We start from the raw sequence: 18,832 nt of genomic DNA, 5'->3' as shown, positions 1-18,832 counted from the left end.
CAGTTCGGGGCTCCACTCCCAAGATGGCGGCGAGAGCTGAACGGAAGCGGAAGTGAGGCGTGCCGCGCGGTGCACGACGGGACGGTGGTGTTGTGAGCACGTGGGGCAGCCGGGGCTGTTTCCCCCTTTGGCTCCGCGCAGTTCGCTGCCGTTAACGGACATTAAAGCAGCGGCAACATGGGCAAGAAAAGCAAAGTCGGGAAGAGCCGCAGGGACAAGTTCTACCACCTGGCCAAGGAGACGGGTGAGCATTGCATCCTATGGGCCCGGCTGGGCTGAGCTATGGCAGCTCCTGACCCTCATATCTGCCCTCCATAGGGTTCCGCTCCCGATCCGCCTTCAAACTGCTGCAGCTCAACAGGAAGTTCCAGTTCCTGCAGAAAGCGCGAGCGCTGCTCGACCTGTGTGCGGCACCGGGCGGGTGGTGAGTGACACGGGGTGCATTGATGGGCTGCGAGATCATGGCAACACAGAGCCATGCAATGCAATGCAATGCAATGCAAAGCAACGCAACACAATGCAACAATGCAAAGCAATACAATGAAATGCAAAGCAATGCAATGCAAAGCGACGCAACGCAATGCAATGCAGAGCAAAGCAATGCAAAGCAATGCAATGCAACAATGCAAAGCTATACAATGAAATGCAAAGCAATGCAATGCAAAGCGATGCAACGCACTGCAATACAATGCAACAATGCAAAGCAATACAATGCAGTGCAACGCAATGCAAAGCGACGCAACACAATGCAATGCAAAGCAACACAATGCAACAATGCAAAGCAATACAAAGCAGTGCAAAGCAACGCAATGCAAAGCAACACAATGCAATGCAATGCAGAGCAAAGCAATGCCGAGCAATGCAACGCAATGCAATACAATGCAACAATGCAAAGCAATACAGTGCAGTGCAAAGCAATGCAACGGTGCAAAGCAATACAATGCAATGGAGAGCAATGCAACGCAATGCAGAGCAGTGCAATGCAAAGCAACACAATGCAGAGCAATGCAACGCAATACAAAGCAATGCAAAGCAACGCAGTGCAAAGCAACACAATGCAATACAAGGCAATGCAAAGCAATGCAACGCAATGCAAAGCAATGCAATGCAATGCGATGCAAAGCAATGCAACACAATGCAATGCAATGCAAAGCAATGCAAAGCAAAGTAATGCAATGCAAAGCAATGCAATGCAAAGCAATGCAATGCAAAGTAACACAAAGCAAAGCAATGCAACGCAATGCAACACAAAGCAATGCAATGCAACGCAAAACAACGGAGAGCAATGCAAAGCAATGCAACACAATGCAAAGCAATGCAACGCAGCCCCTTTGCTTGCTGTTGTGGCAGCACTGATTGGGATTGAGGGCTCTTCTCAGTGCCTTTGGGCTTCTCTGTTCCTTACAGGCTGCAGGTGGCTTCCAAATTCATGCCAGTCTCCAGTTTGGTCATTGGTGAGTATTGAGGTGGTGGGTTGGGAGATGCCTTGGGATGGGATGGAGTGTATTACTGATGTGTGTTGTTCATATCAAGGGGTGGATCTGGTTCCTATCAAGCCCATTCCCAACGTTGTGACGCTGCAGGAGGACATCACCACTGAGAAATGCCGCCAGGTGAGGACTGGTGTCCTTTGCATTGAGTATCACTGCAGCTCTGTAAGGGATGGGGGTATCACCCTGCATGAATAGGACTCAATGAGGAGTGAAACCAGCAGCAGGGCTGAGCAGATCACTGTGTAGGGAGCTATGGATGCAGACTGGGGCGGTTGCTTGCTGGCTTATGCAAAACAACTTGTAACTTGTTGGCTCAAGCAGAACTAACACGAGTTCTGTCCTTCAGGCTCTGCGCAAGGAGCTGCAGACGTGGAAGGTGGACGTGGTGCTGAATGATGGAGCACCCAACGTGGGGGCCAGCTGGGTGCATGATGCCTATTCGCAAGGTGGGGGTCACCCAGAGCTGGTGCATGCTTGGAGAAGCTGGCGTAGCAATGTGCACTGTGAGACATGGAGCAGGTTGGTTGGGGACAGCACTAACTCTGATGACTGCTTTTCTCTACCGCTGCAGCCAACCTGACTCTCATGGCTCTGAAACTGGCCTGTGAGTTTCTCTGCAAAGGTGGATGGTTTATCACCAAGGTTTTTCGATCCCGGGACTACCAGCCTCTCCTCTGGATCTTCCAACAGTTCTTCCATAAAGTCCAGGCTACTAAACCACAAGCCTCACGCAATGAGTCTGCTGAGATCTTTGTGGTGTGCCAGGGTGAGTGGCTGTGCTGACTTCTTGTTGCTTCTTGTTGTATTAAATGGAGGCTTGGAGACACCCATTGGTCTCTAATTTCTCTCACTCCAGGTTATCAGGCTCCAGACAAAATTGACAGCAAGTTCTTTGACCCGAAATACGCCTTCAAGGAGGTGGAGGTTCACGCTAAGTCTGTTAGTGAGCTCATCAGCAAGAAAAAGCCAAAGGTATGAGGGGAGTTGTTTGTTGGGGTGGGCTGAGAGTTACTTATCATGGGGCTGTCCCATGTTAAGAGCCAAGGAAAGAGCCTCTGGCTCTACGTCTTTCCCTAGTCTTGCTTGTCCTGGCCAGCAATCTGATCTTCATGGGATAGGTGGACAAAGAAGCTTGTTTTTAGCTGCTAAGTCTGTGGAAAGCAGAGCTGGGTGGTTATAACAGACTTGCTGGCAGGTGAAGAGCTGCAGGAAGGTGGTAGCAGAGTGCTGGGCAGGCAACCAGTTTGTTTGTGGCCAAATAAATGAAAGGAGTTAGGGCTTGGGGCTAAAGAGAGTGTAATAGAAAGGTGTGGGGTATGAGGTGCTGGAATAGCCACTGTTAGGGGGGTTTATGCATTTAGATGGTGGTGCAGTGCTGGAGAAATGACAAGTTGTGAGGCTGAGAATGGGTCAGTAAAACTCCCTTTTGCAATAGCTGGCCTGTTGGTTTGTGAGTCATTGAGGTGCTTTTAGGACACACAACACTGAAAACTCTGCCAAGCAGCCTCAGCTGGACATGGAGCTTCACAAACCCTTATGTTATCACCTGTGTGCTAGGTGAGGCTGTAGGAGGCATCCTAGAGCTGTCCCCATTCTCAGCATGCAGGTAGGGGCTGTCCTTGTTCCTGGATTGCGTAGGCACGTTTATGTAGGCTGCTGCAACAACACATGAATGACATTGAATTGATAACATCTGGGAGATGGCTGAAGCTGCCTTGTGCCTTGCTGTAGCTTAAACAGTGCCTTCCTCCTGTAGGCAGAAGGATATGCAGATGGTGACACCACTCTCTACCACCGCTTCACCCTGATGGACTTCCTCAAGGCTCCCAACCCTGTGGACTTCCTCTCTAAGGCCAACGAGGTGAGAGGCTTTGGTGGCCCCAGAGATAGATCTGCATGAGCACAGAGCCGTGAGGAGGGGCAGCTGGGTGACCCAGGTCCCTTTTCCCTGTGGAAGGGAGGTAGGATGAAAGCTGGGTCTCGGAAGTCACGGCCTCATCACTGTTCATGCAGATCACGCTGGGGGATGGAGAGCTGGAGAATCACAGTTCCACCACGGAGGAGCTGCGTCAGTGCTGCAAGGACATCCGTGTGCTGGGGCGCAAGGAGCTCAGGTACTGGGGGGGACTGGGATAGAGACGAGGCATTACACTGGGTTTAATGGGGTGCTTCTAACAGGCTTTTTCCCTGCATAGAGCCTTGTTGAACTGGAGGACAAAACTGAGGCGATTCTTGACCAAAAAGCTGAAAGAGCAAGCAAAGGAGCTGGATATCAAGTAAGAGCAACAGAGCTGGTGTAGGAAGGAGCTGCCAGCAGGAAAGGTTCTCTGACCTCCTTCCTTTTGGCAGCCTGAGCTCTGGTGAAGAGGAGGAAGGCCGGGAGGAGGAGGAGAAGACAGCAAAAGCTGCAGCTGATGAGATGGCGAAAGAGGAAGAGGAGGTAGAGCTGGCGTTGGCGGAGATGAAGGCTAAGGAGCTGGCAGAGCTAAAAAGGTAAAAGCAGTTCAGCCAAGGAGAGTTGAGGGATCATTGTAGTAGCATGAGGGCTCTGGGCAGTGGTGTCAGGGTCTGTCTCTCTGTACATAGGGGGTTTGGTCTGGAGTTCTTGGGGTTGGGTCTGGGGTTCTTGGGGTCCTCTGCTTCTCCGAGCTGACATGGGCTCTCTTTGCCCTGAAGCTTGGACTCTCTCACAGTGGAGTGACTCCTGCTGTGCTCTCCATCCTCAGAGAGATAAGGTGTGAGTTGTGGCATTGGATGACCTGCTGCTAGTGCAGCCTCATTCCTTGGCCTTTTGTTATTTCTTCTTCCAGAAAGAAGAAGAAGATCCTGAAGGAACAGCGGAAGCAGCGTGAGCGCGTAGAGCTGAAGATGGACCTCCCTGGTGTCTCCATTGCTGACGATGGCGATACCAGCATGTTCTCCCTTCAGACTATCCAAAAGACCCAGGTGTGTGCCTGGGACAGCCCAGGCTCCTATAGCCACAGCAATGGGGCAGATATAGGCACGTGGCCGGCTGGCTTGAGCTCCTGATTCCTGTATCCCTTACATTGCAGCTGCTGAATGAGGTGTCCCGGGGAGACATGGCGTCGGCGGATGCCCTGCTGGAAATGAGTCCTGGGGATGACGACATCTGTGTCTCAGATGCAGATGATGAGGATGATGATATTTCCCTGGCCAGCGACCTGGACCCAGAGGAGCTGGTTGAGATTGAGGCCCGTCAGCGCCGGTTGGAGCGGGAGAGACGAGAGCAGCGTGTGAAGAGGTGAGAGCTGGGCTGGGCTGTCCTGGGGCAGGAGCTCCTTTAAGAGCTAATATAGAGACTGGCCTTTGGTGCTGGTTCTGCTGCTGTCACAGGGTGAAGCCTGTGGAGGAAGAGGAGGAGGAGGAGGAGGGGGAGGAGAATCCCCTACTGGTGCCCCTGGAGGAGAAGTCAGTGCTGCAGGAGCGGCAGACCAGCCTGTGGTTTGGGAAGGTGAGTTTCGACGTGTCAGAAATGAAACGAACACGGGCAGTTCCCACTGTGTCCCCTTAACTACTGCTCCCTGTCCCCAGGACGCTTTTGCTGGCATTGAGGATGATGCAGATGAGGACCTGGAGCTGGGACAGTCACAGATGTTGGCTGAAAGACAGCACGAGTCCCAGACAGGTTAGTGGGGGCTGCGTTGATATGGGGGCTGTGTTGGTATGGGGACACAGAGGGACAGCCCTATGTCCCTTCCTGGAGCATCAGGTCAAACTGTGATGTGGACACTGCTCAGAGCAGGACAAAGATGTTCAGAAGTTGCTTTCCCTTCTATGTCATTGCAAATGAGTTAGAACTAGCGCAGCATTAAGCTGCAGCTCTTATGGGATAGGCTTGCAGCGGGGCCTGCCTCTATCACCCACCGGTTCCTTTTCCCCAGGCAAAACAAAGAAGAAGGAGCAGAAGAAGAAGGTACCCCAGGAGGATGCTGTGGATGAACCTCGGGCTGCAGCAGACACAGCAGCTGACACTGCTGAAGCAGAGGCTGAGCAGAGCAGCGATGATGATGACAGCAGCAGCGACGAGGAGGGGTGAGAGGCAGACTGGATATGGTGCAGCTCCGCAGTCATGGAGAGCAGGACACTGACTGCTCTCCTGTCCTCCTTGCAGGCCACCAAAACCAGTGCAGAGAAAGCGGGGCCTGGTAGAGCCGTGTGGCTTCGAGGTGGTGCCCATTGAGGACCCAGGTGAGTGGAGAGTGCTGTGTTTTCCATGCGATGTCATATAGATCTCTTAGGTGACAGGAGGGTCAGGCCCTTCTCAATGGGGTGGGAGGGCTGCTTGTTGCTCTCTGGGTTTGGGGCTGTTGGTTGAGCTTTAATCTCTCTGTGTGCTGCAGTGAAGAAAGCACGTGTCCTGGATGCTGAGGGCCTGGCACTTGGCTCCATCATTGCCACCTCCAAAAAGGCCAAACGGGACTTGATTGATGATTCCTTCAACAGGTTGGTGCAGCTGTGGTTGGTGCTGGAGGAGAAACAGAATTCATTCTCTTCCTGAGCATAGGTTTAGTCTGTGTATTAGGAAGAAATGCTTTACTGTGAGGGCGGTGGGACACTGAAACAGGTTTCCCATTAAGGTTATTGATGCCCTTAACTGGAAGCATTCAAAGCTGGATGGGGCTGTGAGCAACCTGGTGTAAAGGAAGGTGTCCCTGCCTACAGCAGGGGGTTGGAACTACATGATCTTAAGGGTCCCTTCCAACTCAAACCATGCCATGATTCTACAATTATGGCATAGAAGATGCATCAAGGGACCTGGATGGGACCCCACAGTTCACTTGGTTCCCTTTTCTTGCAGGTATTCCTTCAATGAGGATGAAGGAGAACTGCCAGAGTGGTTCACAGAGGAGGAGAAGCAACACCGGCGCAAACAGATCCCCCTGGACAAGCAGACAGTGGAGGAATATCGGCAGCGCTGGCGTCAAATCAACGCCCGCCCCATCAAGAAGGTGGCGGAAGCCAAAGCTCGAAAGAAGAGGAGGGTGAGTGTGGGCTGTGCTCCTGGCTGGGTGCTTGGCTCCCCATTCTGCTCCCTGGTTTCACTGACCCTTTGCTGTCCCCGCAGATGCTGAAGAAAATGGAGCAGATGAAGAAGAGAGCGGAGGCCGTGGTGAGCACGGTGGACATTTCAGAGAGGGAGAAGGTGGCCCAGCTGCGGCGGTGAGTGGTTGGGACCCAGGTCCTTCATGGTCACAAAGCCCCATCCTTGTAGGGGATGTGTATTATGGGCTGGGTATGATGGGGGTAGGCCAAGGGGTGGGAGAGCTCCATCTTGGGGACCTGATACTGGCCCATAGACGTGTGCCAAAGGCAGTTCCTAGAGCAGGTCCCCCTCTGTGGATCTCAGTCTTATTTTTCCCTTCCTCCTGCAGCATCTACAAGAAGGCCGGGCTGGGCAAGGAGAAGCGACAGGTCACCTACCTGGTGGCTAAGAAGGGGGTTGGACCCCGGGTGCGCCGCCCCCCTGGTGTCAAGGGGCAGTTCAAGGTTGTCGACAGCCGCATGAAGAAGGATGTGAGGGCTCAGAAACGCAAAGAGCAGAAGAAACGCCGCAAGTGATGTGGGACTAACCCCAGTGAGGGACCTGGTTTGTGGGGCACAGGGCAGAGCTGGCTCCTGCCCTCCCACCTTCACCTCCCAGCTCAACCAGGGTGGGGAAAGGGCTGGGACTGAGCACCACGCTCCTGTTAGTGCCTTCATGTGACATCACCTCCTGTCCTGCTGTGGGGCACAGAGAGGTTGATTTGACCTCAGCCCTGTAGGGTTGGCCTTGTGCCTGTGATGGCCTGTGAGGCTGCACCTCCACGTTTGTCACTTGTGCTGGTTCTATTGGGATGCTGCTCACTGCAGAAATGACATGGGCATCCATCCAGCCCTTGCTGTCCCCATGCTGGTGACAAAATGGCCATGGCTAAAATCCCAAAGCTATGTGGGGCTGTAGATGCTGAGCAGTCTTTGGCCTTCACAGAACTCATTGTTTATGACAGAAATAAACTGTTCTGAGGGTGCTCTGGGCTGTGTTCTGCATCTTGGCAAGTTGAAGAGCTGCCATCCTCCTTTTGTCACCTCAGCACATCTCAATTAACATCTCAATTAACCTCTGAGCCAGAGGCTGAACCTGTGCTGATTCACCATACAGCCAGCACCCCACCAGGACAGCCCCCCAGCCAGCCCCATCATCCTCTCCAATGGGGGAATACAGCACATTTAAGAGTAAGTAGACAGACAGAAAAGGTGCACTTAAGTAAATTCTCTTTATTTAGACCCAGGGCAGTGGCTGGAGGGACTGTGGCCTCTTCTCTATTGATCAGTGTTCAGATGTGTTGTGGGGTTATCCTCAGGCGCCTGCGCTGTTAGTGGGAGGAGGGGGCCAGGAGCTCTGTGCACTGCTCCCATGGGGGGTGCACCACACTGTCCCCATAAAATTGGGGCAGGGGGTGCATTGCAGTGAGTTGTCCCCATCCACAGTGTGCCTCAGCAGGATGGTGGCAGGGCAGGAGCTGCACCAGGGGGGAGATGCTGCCAAACTGCGTGGTGCTGCTGGTGGAGCTGCCCCCTGTAGGAGCAGAGACTTTGGGCTGTCCTGGTTCTTGGCTGAGGGAATCAAGGTGGGCAGATGGGATCACCTGCTCCACGTGGGGCTTCTCTAGAAATTCTCCTTTGCCTGTTTGTCAGCCTCTTCAAAACAAAATAGAGACGTGGTGTGAAAGGAGAGCCCCTCTGCTTCCCCCCACCCCCAGCTCCTGTCCCTGTATCCCCCCATTCTATGGGGCCTGATGAAGGGGTGACCCCTCAGCCCCTACCTGAGCTGCAAGGGGCACTGTAGGCAGCATCTGTGCGGTCACCTGCAGCAGGAGCAAGGACATGGGCTCAATGAGCTGCTCCCATTAATGAGCCAAAGCTCATCAGCATCTGGTTTGGGGCTCCAGGGGCGGCTCACCCGTCTCGTAGTAGTCATACAGTGTCACAGTAGCAGGCTGGAGGTTCCTCACTGGGAAGTCCTGCGTGGCTGCAAAGCTGAAGGTCTCCTCCTCGTTTGTCAGCTGGGGGATGACCCGAGGGTGAGGCACAGCCACATCCCAACACCCCAATGTCATCCCTGTGCTATCGTCACCCATCTCACCTGGTCCAGGTAAATGGTCACCTGGTCGCTCTGCACCTCCACTTTCTTCACCAGTTTCTGCCTCTTCAGCTGCAGAATAGAGAGCACAGGGCTCAGCACCATGTGTGTGCCCCTCCGTCCCCATGTGCAGAGGGACAGCAGGGACCTCTCACCTCTACCACCGAGCTCTTGTCTGGGATGTATCCTGATGGCATCTTGGCTTCGATGACAACCATGTTGGTGGCAGCACGATTTCCAGTGTACCTACAAGGAAAAGCAGAGCCTCATGTTGAGGCTGGATGCTGTCAGGTCCCCACCAAACCCTTGGGGTGACCCCGAACCATACCGTGCCCTCAGGAGGAGGCGGAAGTGGGTGCTGGCATCACTTGTGCACGTTTTGGGCTCTGTTTCTACACTGAGATTGAACGTCCCTGTGCTGGGAGGTGGTGGCATGTTGTAGCGCAGCGTCACCTGGAGTGAAATGAATGGGGTTAAGGCAACCTGGAAGGTGATACCTGTGCATAGGGACCCTGTGCTGTACCCACCTGCACCAGAGCACAGCCCTGCCCCTGGGTTTTCACCCCGTACTGCCCTGGTAGCTCATGCAGGGCTGCCTGCTGCAGCACCAGTCGGTTGCTGGCTTCCAGCACAAAGTCCTGCTTGGAGCCTGTTGGGGATGTCACCGTCACTGCTAAGTCCCCGTTGTTGCTGTATGTCAGGGTGGCATACTTGGCCAAAGCTTGAAGGGCAACCACGGTGTCCTGGGCAAGAAGCAATGAGTTGGGGTCACCACAAGTTATAGCTTGGTGGCATCCCAGCCCCATGCTTGGAGACCCCATGGTGGTACCTGGGTGGAAGCAAAGCCTCCATAGGGGTTTTGCTGTTTGCTGAGCCAGCGGACGATCTGAGCAGCTCTGGCCATGTCAGCTTGGGATACTTGAGGCTGGGTCAGGAATGCCAGGAGGACATAGGCTGTCATCTCCACCTCTGCTGGTGCAGCCTCGGCCCAGAGGGACTCAGTGGATAGAGCTTTGTCCTTCCTCTTCCAGAAGAGCAGCCCGTCTGTGAAGAAAGGGTAAAGGGAAGTCCCCAGTTCCCAGCCCAGGGTAGGTGGGCAGCCCCAAGATCCCAGCTTGGGGGCACCACATGGGATGGGGTGGTTCAGAAGTACCTGCGCTGGTGCCACGCTGCAGCAGGCACTGCAGCCGGGCTTGCTGCTGCTCATGCTTTGCCAACCCATAAACATAAGCCATCAGTGCCTCCGTGTAGACGTTGTCAGTGCTTGATGCCTCCAAGCACTTCAGGGCTGAGATCACCACTGGGTCCTGTGGTGGAAAAAGGGGACACTGTGCAGTCAGGGATATGGACATAACCCAGAGGAGGACTTCTGCCTGGTTACAGCAGCATGGACTCCTCCATTGAGACCTCATTGCTGAGCTGGTCCCATGTCCCATCTCCTGTCCCCAACCCCACAGGCTTATCCTCACCTTTGGGGACATCCCCAGCTCCAGCAGCGCAGCTGTGACATAAGCTGACAGCGAGAGCTCATCTGATACACCACCCTGCCAAGAGACAGCGAGTCAGCATTGTCCATGCCACCTCCAGCCGCGTTGTCCCCATGTCCCCCCATCCCACCCCATCCCCACCTGCAGGGCGTTATTGAAGAGCTTGCCCACGCTGCGGAAGCATCCTGACTCCTGCTGCTGCTTCTGCAACCACTGCAGAGCATCCGTGATGTGCCGCTCCTCGATGGCCACGAAGGCTCTTGCTTGCCCAAAGGACTTGAGGACAAATGCTGTCAACCTACAAGGCATCAGAGGAGGGGGGAGCATGAAGGGCGAATGGGGATGGATTGCATTTGGTGGCAAGAGGAGGCGATGGGGATGGCATCTTGCTGCCCTGTGCCATGTAGACCCTCACCAGGTGTTGCCGCTGTCATCTCTCTCCCCAAAAGCACTGTAGGAGCCGTCACTGTGTTTGTAGAGCAGCTCTCGTTGGTAACCTGTGTGGGGATGGGGATGGCCACTGTCACATCTGACTCTGGGGGTACCCTAGAGGATGCCCACCCCTGGGTGCAGGTATGAAATGAGGAGGGAGGCAGGAGGAGGACGCTGACCGCTCTGCAGGAAGCTCTGTGCCTTGGCGCGGATGTCGGGGTTCATCTGCCCGCTCTTCTCCAGGTACTGCTGGATGTAGATGTTGGGGGCAAAGCGCACCATGTTCTGCTCCCCGCAGCCATAGGGCATGGCCAGGAGGCGGTCCACGTTCTGCAGCGCGTTGCCCATGATGTCACCTGCACCAGGTGAGGATCATCATCATCAGCCTGCACCCCCACGGCCCATCCCAGCAACATCAGGTCACCTCCAGCTGAGAGCTCTACACCTTGTTTCCATCCCTTACCCATCACAAGGACGTGAGCTCGCTGGGAGCCCTCCAAGATGTTGGCAGGAAGCTCCAGGGACACTTCTTCAGAGGCTGTGAGGATGGAGGCTGATGGTAATGGGGGGTGGCAGTGGACATGGCCCCACACCCACCCCTTGATGCTCCATCCCTCTATGGACTCCACAGGCTTGGGCCAGGAGACTCATGTCCATGGCTCCTGCAGCTTGTTGGCCAGCATGGCCAGCAGCCCCATGTCCCCGCAGTGGTACCAGGTGCTCCTACCTTCCTGGCAGATCAGGGAGCTGTGTGCCTTCTCCACCAGGATCCCACCGGGCTGTAGGAAGCAACACATGGTCAGTCCTGTGACCTCCACGTCCCCCAGGGCCATCCCTGCAGTGACACTTGGTGCTGTCCCACTCCCATGATGGGATGGGATCTTCCCATTGCACCCACAGGTCTGCTCAGCCCCCATCCCTCATTCATCCCTCATGACCTGACCTACCTGCACCAGTAATGGCTTTATCACAGTGTCCACACGTCCCTGGGCTGGAACCACAGGCTGCTCATTGCCACAGAGCTCCTCAGAGCTTATGGCCTCGGTGCTGACAGTGATGTTCACCTCCCCTGCAATGCCAATGGGACATCCAGTCATCATAGAGCCCCCCAGCCTGCACTGCAGCCCCATGGGCTTTGAATGGGGCTGGCTGGGTTGGGATGGGAGGTGACGGGGAAGGGATGAATGGAGCAGAGAAGAGCACTGCAGGTGGCATCATGTGTGCTGACACCATCCCTTGTCCACCCTGCTGTGTCAGGTGGTCTCCAAGTGTCAGGGCAGGGGATCCATGCACCCATACCCAGGTTGGTAGCCTTCACATCCCACCGGAACGTCTTGGCTTCATCCGCACAGATGCAGCTGCTGTACGTCACCCCTTCAACAGCTGACACCTCCAGCTCCACCGAGTCTGCCAGTGTCACCTGGACCTGCAGACCCCTACAACATCAGCCACCTACCAGGGCACAGCCCCCAGCCCCCTGCCCACCGCACTCACCCGTAGGCACTGCCGCAGGTAATTGAAGACGGTGGCAACCAGAGAGAAGGCTTCACCACGGATCACAGCATAGGGCAGCGCCAGATCCACGAAGAAGGGCTTGAAGACTGTGAGGGTTGTGGCAGGGGCCAGCCCCAAGCCCACGGGTGCTGTGCAGAACATCTCAGCTTTCCATTCCGTGATGGCATCGGGCACCGTCATCGCCATCTCTGCAGTGCCTTCCTCCCTGCAGGACAGAGCATCCAGAGGCTGACAAGTGTCACCGACTGGTGGTATTTGGGCTGGTTCTCTCCATCAAGAAGGAGCCATCCTGGGGTCTCTCCCCATTTCCACTCACCCCACAGGTACCAGGTCCCACAGCCATGTTTCTGGGAAATGAGTCCGGGGAGCTACTGTCTCTTCCTCATTGCTGGGAGCAGCTGGTGCAGCAGCTAATACTGGCATCGTTTGTACCCTGTTTTCCAGCATGCGCATATCCACCATATCTTCTGTGACACGGGCCGCGACTCTGCCTAGAAATAATAGAACAGAAATGAGGTTTCCATGAGTTTCTGCTGCCTGGCCCAGGGCTGGACATCCACAGAAGGCAGACAAAAGCAGCCAAAATCCCCTCAACCAAGAACTGAGCCAACATAGAATCACAGAATGGCTTAGGTTGAAAGGGACCTTAAAGTGGAATGACACTGTGGTTGGGCTGGAAAGGACCTTAAACATCAGAAGAACCATGGAATCGTGGCATGGTTGGATTGGAAGGGATCTTAAAGATCATACAGCCATGGGATCATAGCATGGCTGAGTTGGAAGGGACCTCAAAGGCCCACCAGCCCCCTCCCATTCCATGGGCTGCCCGTCCCCCATCAGATCAGGCTTTGAATGTCTGCAAGGCATGCTGGCGGGATGCTGACCTGGAGTACCCATCATAACGTGCATGTAAGGCCTGTAAAACTCTTCACAATCATGCATCGTCTTCGCATTGGTGAGAAGCTTCAGTGCTGCTTTCTGTGAAAAAGAAAAGAAGTTGGCCATCTCCAAAGCAGGTGGGATGATGATTCCCACCTGAACAGTGGATGGTCATGGCACCCTGCACAAACCATGGCTGGCTTTTAGCCATAAGGCTCAAGTCTTTACCTGAAATAACTTGTAGGGGTTTATCTCTAAATCATCCCAGTAAGGTCCTAAAATAGATCTCTTTGAAAGGCGAGCACCTTCAGGACCTCTTGCGATAACATCGGTGAAGTAGATGCGGTGATGGTACCACCTGGTACAGGGTGGTAGTTCTTGAATGCTTCCAGGGTAATCAAACCTGGGGAGCACTTTGTAGATCTGGGAATAAAGATATACATTAAGCACAAATAATAATACAAATAATAAGCCACCATCGCATCCCATGAGGGGGTTGAATGATTTACTCCATTATAATCTACTCATCCATCCTGCCCCGTCCATGGTGTTAAAGGGGAAAGTCACCTTGGAACTGCCTACCTCTGCCGTGGTGAGCTCAGCCTCAGGCTTCAGGAGCAGCACACTGCGATCCACAGCACGGATGGCACATAGGGAGCCTGGGGCTGCCGTCAGCTCCATCCTCAGTGCTGAGCCAGGCAGTGCCCGTTCCTTGGAAAAGGCCATTTTCACCTGGAGGGTGCACAGAGGAAGGACAAAGATGACAAAGATCCATGGATGTGGAGGTGTGGAGCAGCATGGCATGGGTAAAATCAAGCTGAAGGTTTGGGGGATTGGGGTGTGGGTTGGAAAGAGTGTGACACTGTGATTGTGTTTGGAGCAGGGAGAGGCAATGGGATCGTGTAATGATTTCACAGCTCACCTTGTTGGGGAGGCAGTTGAGCACATCGAGTCTGGTGCTGCCAGCCAGCATCTCGCCATTGGGGAGCACTGCATAGCCCAGCACTGTGGCTGTGGGTGCCAGCTCAGGGCTGGTGGGCAGCTCCATGGAGAAGGAGCCTTTCAATCCTGGGACAAAGAGGGAAATCAGATCCAGGCACAGACCTCAAAGCCCTACACAGCCCATCCATCTGCAGGACCCACCTGCACCCAAAGGCAGCTCCTTCCTGAGGATGTTGGCGATGGTCCCCTTGGCCATAACCTGCAAAAGAGGAGGGTGGAATGGCCAAGTCAGAGCCATACCCTGTTGGAGGATGGGTCTAAGGACTAGAGCGTTGGGTTGGTTTTGAGGTTGTCCTGTCTTTAGCCCCAACAAAGACTCCTATTTGCAAGTAGACATACATTGGTCCATTAGTCTAGCCAGGGGAGAACAACCATAGCCTGGCCCTCAGGGACACAGCCACTTGCATGTAGATAAGGAATCCATGCCCTTACACCAGCTGCCCTTTCCTCTCCAGGTGAAGGCTCACCAGGAAGACCACATCCAGGCTCTGCAGCTCGCTCCCCAGGGCCTCCTTGTTGAGGATGTAATCCACCTGGAGCTGCTCAGACTGGCTGCAGAACAGCTTGCCCTCCAGCCTGCGGATGTGCAGAAAGCTCTGGCTCTTGGAAAAGAAGGGTCTGAGGTTCAGATAAGCACTGTTGAAGGCGGGAGGTGAGGAGCCATTCTGGCTGGAAGTCGACGTGTTGACTTCACCCTGAGTGATGAGGGAACTGATATAAGCCGTGGGCTTGGCTTGGAGAAGGCTCCCAGCCTTGTAAAAATGGGGAAAGCCAAGTGAGAAGCCTCAAAGGGGTGACCCAAGTTACTTACAACCAGGCTGACTTTATTGGTCCAACCAGAGGTGTCCAGCTCAAAGGAGGCTCTCCCAGATTCGTCTGTCAGGAAGCTGTGTCTTTCCTTATTGTTAACAAGGACCACAAGCTGCTGCCCCCCCAGGGCAGAGCCGTCTGCTCTCTTCAGCTGCATCTGTAGAGAGGAAAGGTGGGGGGCATTCATTGGGCTGGAGCAGCAGGACAGGGGAGGGGAGTGGGGCTGCCAGGAACCCCCATTACCGTCCCAGTGTAGGGCAGCCCACGCTTATAGAAGTCATCAGAGTCTTCAAAGGTGACGGTGAAGATTTTCTCCAGAATTTTGCAGGTCTTGGTGTTGTTCATCTCCACCCCTGTGGAAAAGGAGCAGGGAGATGAGTGTGTCTTGGGGACACAGGGAGCAGATTAACTTGAGCTTGATTCCTGCACACCTGTACCTCTAAATCACAGCATTGCTCGCAGGTTTCCTTGGAAAGACCAATACCTCCATACTGTGTGCATTTGGGTACACAAGGGATGAATGGAAAAACACTCCCACCAGCACCATTACCTGTCCCCTCCTCCACCAACGATGCCTTCACGTGGACTTCCTTCCTCAGCCTGTAGTTGTTCAGGTTGAAGGAAGACATCATGACCTCTGTTGAAAAGCAGCCATTCTTCTCGGTCTAGAAGGAAGGAGTCAACCACATTCACCAGCACTGAGATGGGCTGTCCCAGTCTCACCCATGCTCCCAGCTTTGCTCACCTGCCCTCCAACCTCTGTGCAGATATCCTTGTTTTCCTCAAGAGCAAATGGGTACCCTCTGAAACTCCAAGGCTGGCACAAGCTAGCGTGGACCTTCCCCTGGACAGGCTTCCCATAGGTGTATCTATGGGGCAGAGGGTGATGAGGATGTTGAAGTTTCCTCTATCCATCCCCTCCATATTCCCATGACTTGGGCTCACCGTCCACAGATCTTCAGGTGGAACTTCTCATCCTTTTCCCACACGGTGGGGGGAAGATCAATAGTCACCTCAAATTTGGGCAGCACTGGTGGAGAAGAGAGTGGGGTTATCACTCCCAGCACAAGGTGGCCATGGGGATACACCAAGATGGGGCTCCCACCCGCCATGCACCTCCCATCCCCACACACCATATTCCTCCACAGTGAAGGAGTGAGTCTTCCTCTCCACGTGAATGGTATATGTGCCCAACGCTGGCTCTGCAGCCAATGGAAGGGACAGGTCCACGATGCCCTGCTGTGGGCTCACATCTCGCCACTGTGCAATGCGGTTCCCCCTGGGATCCTGTGCATGGTGAGACAAAGTTTAGCTTTCTCCTATCCCAGCTGTGCCCCCTTTCCCGTGCCCACCTTGGAGCTCTCCCACACTGACCTTCAGGAAGACGAGGGGTAGCTGGAAGGCAAAGAGGAGATGGTTAGAGGGGGGATTTAATGGGTCTCAGCAAGGTGGGGACACCTCTGAAGCCATGGGCAAAGCACAGTGAGAGCTATTTAGGTTCAATACTAGAAAAATTTTCTTCTCCAACAGTGTGATCAGGGATTGGAGCTGCTAAGGAAGTTATGGGTTCACTGTCCCTGGAGGTGCTCAAGAAACATGGTGCTGAGGGACATGGCTGGTGGGCAGACAGGTTGGCTTAGACTCAGAGATCTGAGAGGTCTTTTCCAAGTTCTATGCTTCTGTTTTTGGTATGCTGTAAAATTCCATCCTCATGACATGTTTTGGGGTTGATGATGAGCCTGTGGATGGCTTGAGATGGGCTGAGCACTGCCAGCACTGTATGGGGAGGTGGCATCTCCCAGCACCTTTGCCTTTGACATTTCATCTGGGAACCTTTTGCCCTTCCAATGACATGATTGATTGCTCAGGAGCACCTGACTGAACTAACCTGTAATTCCGGCATCCTGTGATCACATTGATATCAATAGCACTTTCCCTGCTTCCTACTCACTGCTCTTACATCTCTCAATGAAATTGGGAACGCTGCCACATCACGTGTGCAGTTCTGCTTCCTCCCTTCTTGCCTTGATGGATGACACAACACATTCCTAGCTCAGGGTACTCAGCAGCTCAGTTGGCTGGGGCAGGATTCCCACTGGCTGATCCCCACTCAGACAGAAGGACAAGGCCACCTCCCCCTGTCCTCAACCCTTCTCTCACCTTCTTGTCACTGGCAACGAGGTCTTTATCCAAAGAGACTATCCGAAATTTCACTGCAAAGAACAATGCAGGAGTGAGCAATGGATTCATTGCCAAAAGAAGATGGATAGAAAACCACCCCGAGCCCTGCAGTGGGGCTGGATTCCATCCCATCCCTCACCTTGCTGTCCAGGCTTGTAGACAGCCTTGTCTGTCTGTATGAAGATCCCAGGCTCCAGGGCTCTCAGCATCACGCTCTTCTTGGTGGTATTCAAGGAATCTCCTTCGATTGAGACGTGCAGATGTGCAATTTCCTCCTTCCCCTTGGAGGGTGCTGGAGTCTAATGGGGGGAAATGCCAAAAGACTGTCAAGGTGTACAGATATTTTCCCTTACCAAAAGGAAATCAGCCCAGCTCCCATCCATTCCTCAGTGGAGCTGGAGGCAATGGGATGCACAGGGAATCCTGGGGTAACACTCACAGGGAAGGTGACATTCAAAAGCAGCTGAGGCTCCTCAACCTTCCTCTCCAGCAGGGTGATGTTTCCAGCCCCCCCTGCTCTCTGCAGCTGGATGGTCACCTGTGTGGGCTGGTGGACATTGCTGAGATGGACCCATAGTGTTGCTGAGTATGGATAGTAGAACACAGGTGGGGACGTCACCACGTAATACCTGGGAAGGAGAAGAGTGAGTCACAGAATCATTAAGGTTGGGAAAAGAAACTCTAAGCTCATCAAGTCCCAACCCCTCCTCACCATGTCCACTCATAGAATCCCAGAGTCACCAGTGTTGGAAATGATTTCTTAGATCATCTGGTCCAACCATCTGCCTACCGCCAATATTGCCCTCTAACTAAACCATGTCCCTAAGTATGTTCTCATGTCCCATGTGTGGCAGCCAGGAGCACATAATGAGTCCTCATGGGGTGACACCAGCAATAAACCAGAGCCACCAGCCCCCAAAACTTCTAGGTTTCGTGTTCTTGATGCCTGTGGGCAGGGACAACCCGCTGCCCCAAGCATTCCCACTCTGAACAGCTGAGGAGTCAAGACCAGAATCATAGAACCATAGAATCATAATGTTGGAAAGGACCTATAAGATCATCTAGTCTAACCATCCTCCCTTTACCATACCTACAGAAAACCCCTAAACCATATCTCCTAACTCCCTGTCCCTTATCCCTACATTCTAAATGCCCTCCCAACAGGTACAGACAGACAGATGGACACAAAAAGGGCTTACAGTGCTTCAGATGATCCAATTGTGAGCTGGAGGATGAGAAGGAGCAGCCAGGTCGGGGCTGCTGGCGACTTCATGCTGATGAATGTCTGGGATGGGTGAAGCCTTCTGTAGCTGTTGAGTAGCTGTAGACCCGTGTCTGTTTTGCTGCAGGCTCTGAAATGAGAGCTTCAGTTTTCCCAGCTGAGCAAACAAGGCTTGGGATGAGCAGCCAGTGTAGAGCTGCAGATATAACCAAAGCAATGTTTGCCATCCTGGGTTCAAGGCCATGATGGATTTTTGCAATCTGGGATGTGTCCGTAGGCTGGAGAGGCTCCGGAGCAGGGGACAGGACCTGCCTACACTGCTTTGCTGGGAAGTGATGATAGGAGGGAGCAGAGCCATGTTCCCTAAATGACACTGTGTGAGTGGGTGGCAATTTCTCAGAAGGGTTTTGTTTCCACATCTTTCCAGTTTTCCCAAACAATAGAATCTGAGCTGCTTTTCTGCCAAACTTCCTTTTATCCCACCCAAACAGGCAGGAGCTCCGGAAGCCAGGATGGAGATGAGCCATTTTCCATGGGCTCCCCACTGTCCTTGCAGAAACAAAGGGAGAGTGTGGCTGCACACTGGCCCCCAGCCCATCCATCCACCCCCAGATGGGGGTGTGGGTCAGTGTCCTACCGGGTGCACCCAGTACAGCACAATCTGACAGTG

The 18,832-nt window shown here is 53.8% G+C and overlaps 2 protein-coding genes across 2 annotated transcripts; one reads left to right on the top strand and one right to left on the bottom strand.

Moving 5' to 3' along the window:
- The first annotated feature begins 61 nt into the window (after positions 1 to 61).
- Positions 62 to 7,525, top strand: FTSJ3 (FtsJ RNA 2'-O-methyltransferase 3). Its single transcript, XM_015885529.2, has 21 exons — positions 62 to 244; positions 319 to 424; positions 1,408 to 1,454; positions 1,534 to 1,613; positions 1,840 to 1,939; positions 2,065 to 2,259; positions 2,350 to 2,465; positions 3,250 to 3,354; positions 3,507 to 3,607; positions 3,689 to 3,769; positions 3,843 to 3,986; positions 4,304 to 4,439; positions 4,547 to 4,755; positions 4,848 to 4,965; positions 5,046 to 5,139; positions 5,396 to 5,546; positions 5,626 to 5,702; positions 5,855 to 5,957; positions 6,313 to 6,496; positions 6,580 to 6,674; positions 6,887 to 7,525. Exons 1-21 carry the CDS (start codon positions 178 to 180, stop codon positions 7,071 to 7,073), a joined length of 2,496 nt encoding a protein of 831 aa, XP_015741015.1. The 5' UTR covers positions 62 to 177; the 3' UTR covers positions 7,074 to 7,525.
- Positions 7,526 to 7,749: 224 nt separating this feature from the next.
- Positions 7,750 to 18,351, bottom strand: LOC107325044 (alpha-2-macroglobulin-like protein 1). Its single transcript, XM_015885528.2, has 36 exons — positions 18,140 to 18,351; positions 17,380 to 17,569; positions 17,080 to 17,239; positions 16,920 to 16,972; positions 16,134 to 16,154; positions 15,893 to 16,046; positions 15,705 to 15,789; positions 15,505 to 15,628; positions 15,310 to 15,424; positions 15,003 to 15,112; positions 14,761 to 14,916; positions 14,417 to 14,644; positions 14,091 to 14,148; positions 13,870 to 14,015; positions 13,530 to 13,679; positions 13,176 to 13,370; positions 12,953 to 13,046; positions 12,385 to 12,559; positions 12,048 to 12,273; positions 11,853 to 11,979; positions 11,501 to 11,622; positions 11,281 to 11,332; positions 11,017 to 11,091; positions 10,733 to 10,909; positions 10,537 to 10,618; positions 10,263 to 10,419; positions 10,104 to 10,178; positions 9,788 to 9,941; positions 9,464 to 9,678; positions 9,162 to 9,377; positions 8,963 to 9,087; positions 8,790 to 8,880; positions 8,638 to 8,706; positions 8,455 to 8,557; positions 8,318 to 8,359; positions 7,750 to 8,192 (listed from the first exon to the last, which is right to left on the bottom strand). Exons 1-36 carry the CDS (start codon positions 18,211 to 18,213, stop codon positions 8,161 to 8,163), a joined length of 4,428 nt encoding a protein of 1,475 aa, XP_015741014.1. The 5' UTR covers positions 18,214 to 18,351; the 3' UTR covers positions 7,750 to 8,160.
- Positions 18,352 to 18,832: the final 481 nt, after the last annotated feature.

Source organism: Coturnix japonica, chromosome 27 (assembly GCF_001577835.2).
Source record: "Coturnix japonica isolate 7356 chromosome 27, Coturnix japonica 2.1, whole genome shotgun sequence".
Classification (NCBI taxonomy): Eukaryota; Metazoa; Chordata; class Aves; order Galliformes; family Phasianidae; genus Coturnix; species Coturnix japonica.
This window is presented reverse-complemented; position numbering and strand designations above follow the sequence as displayed.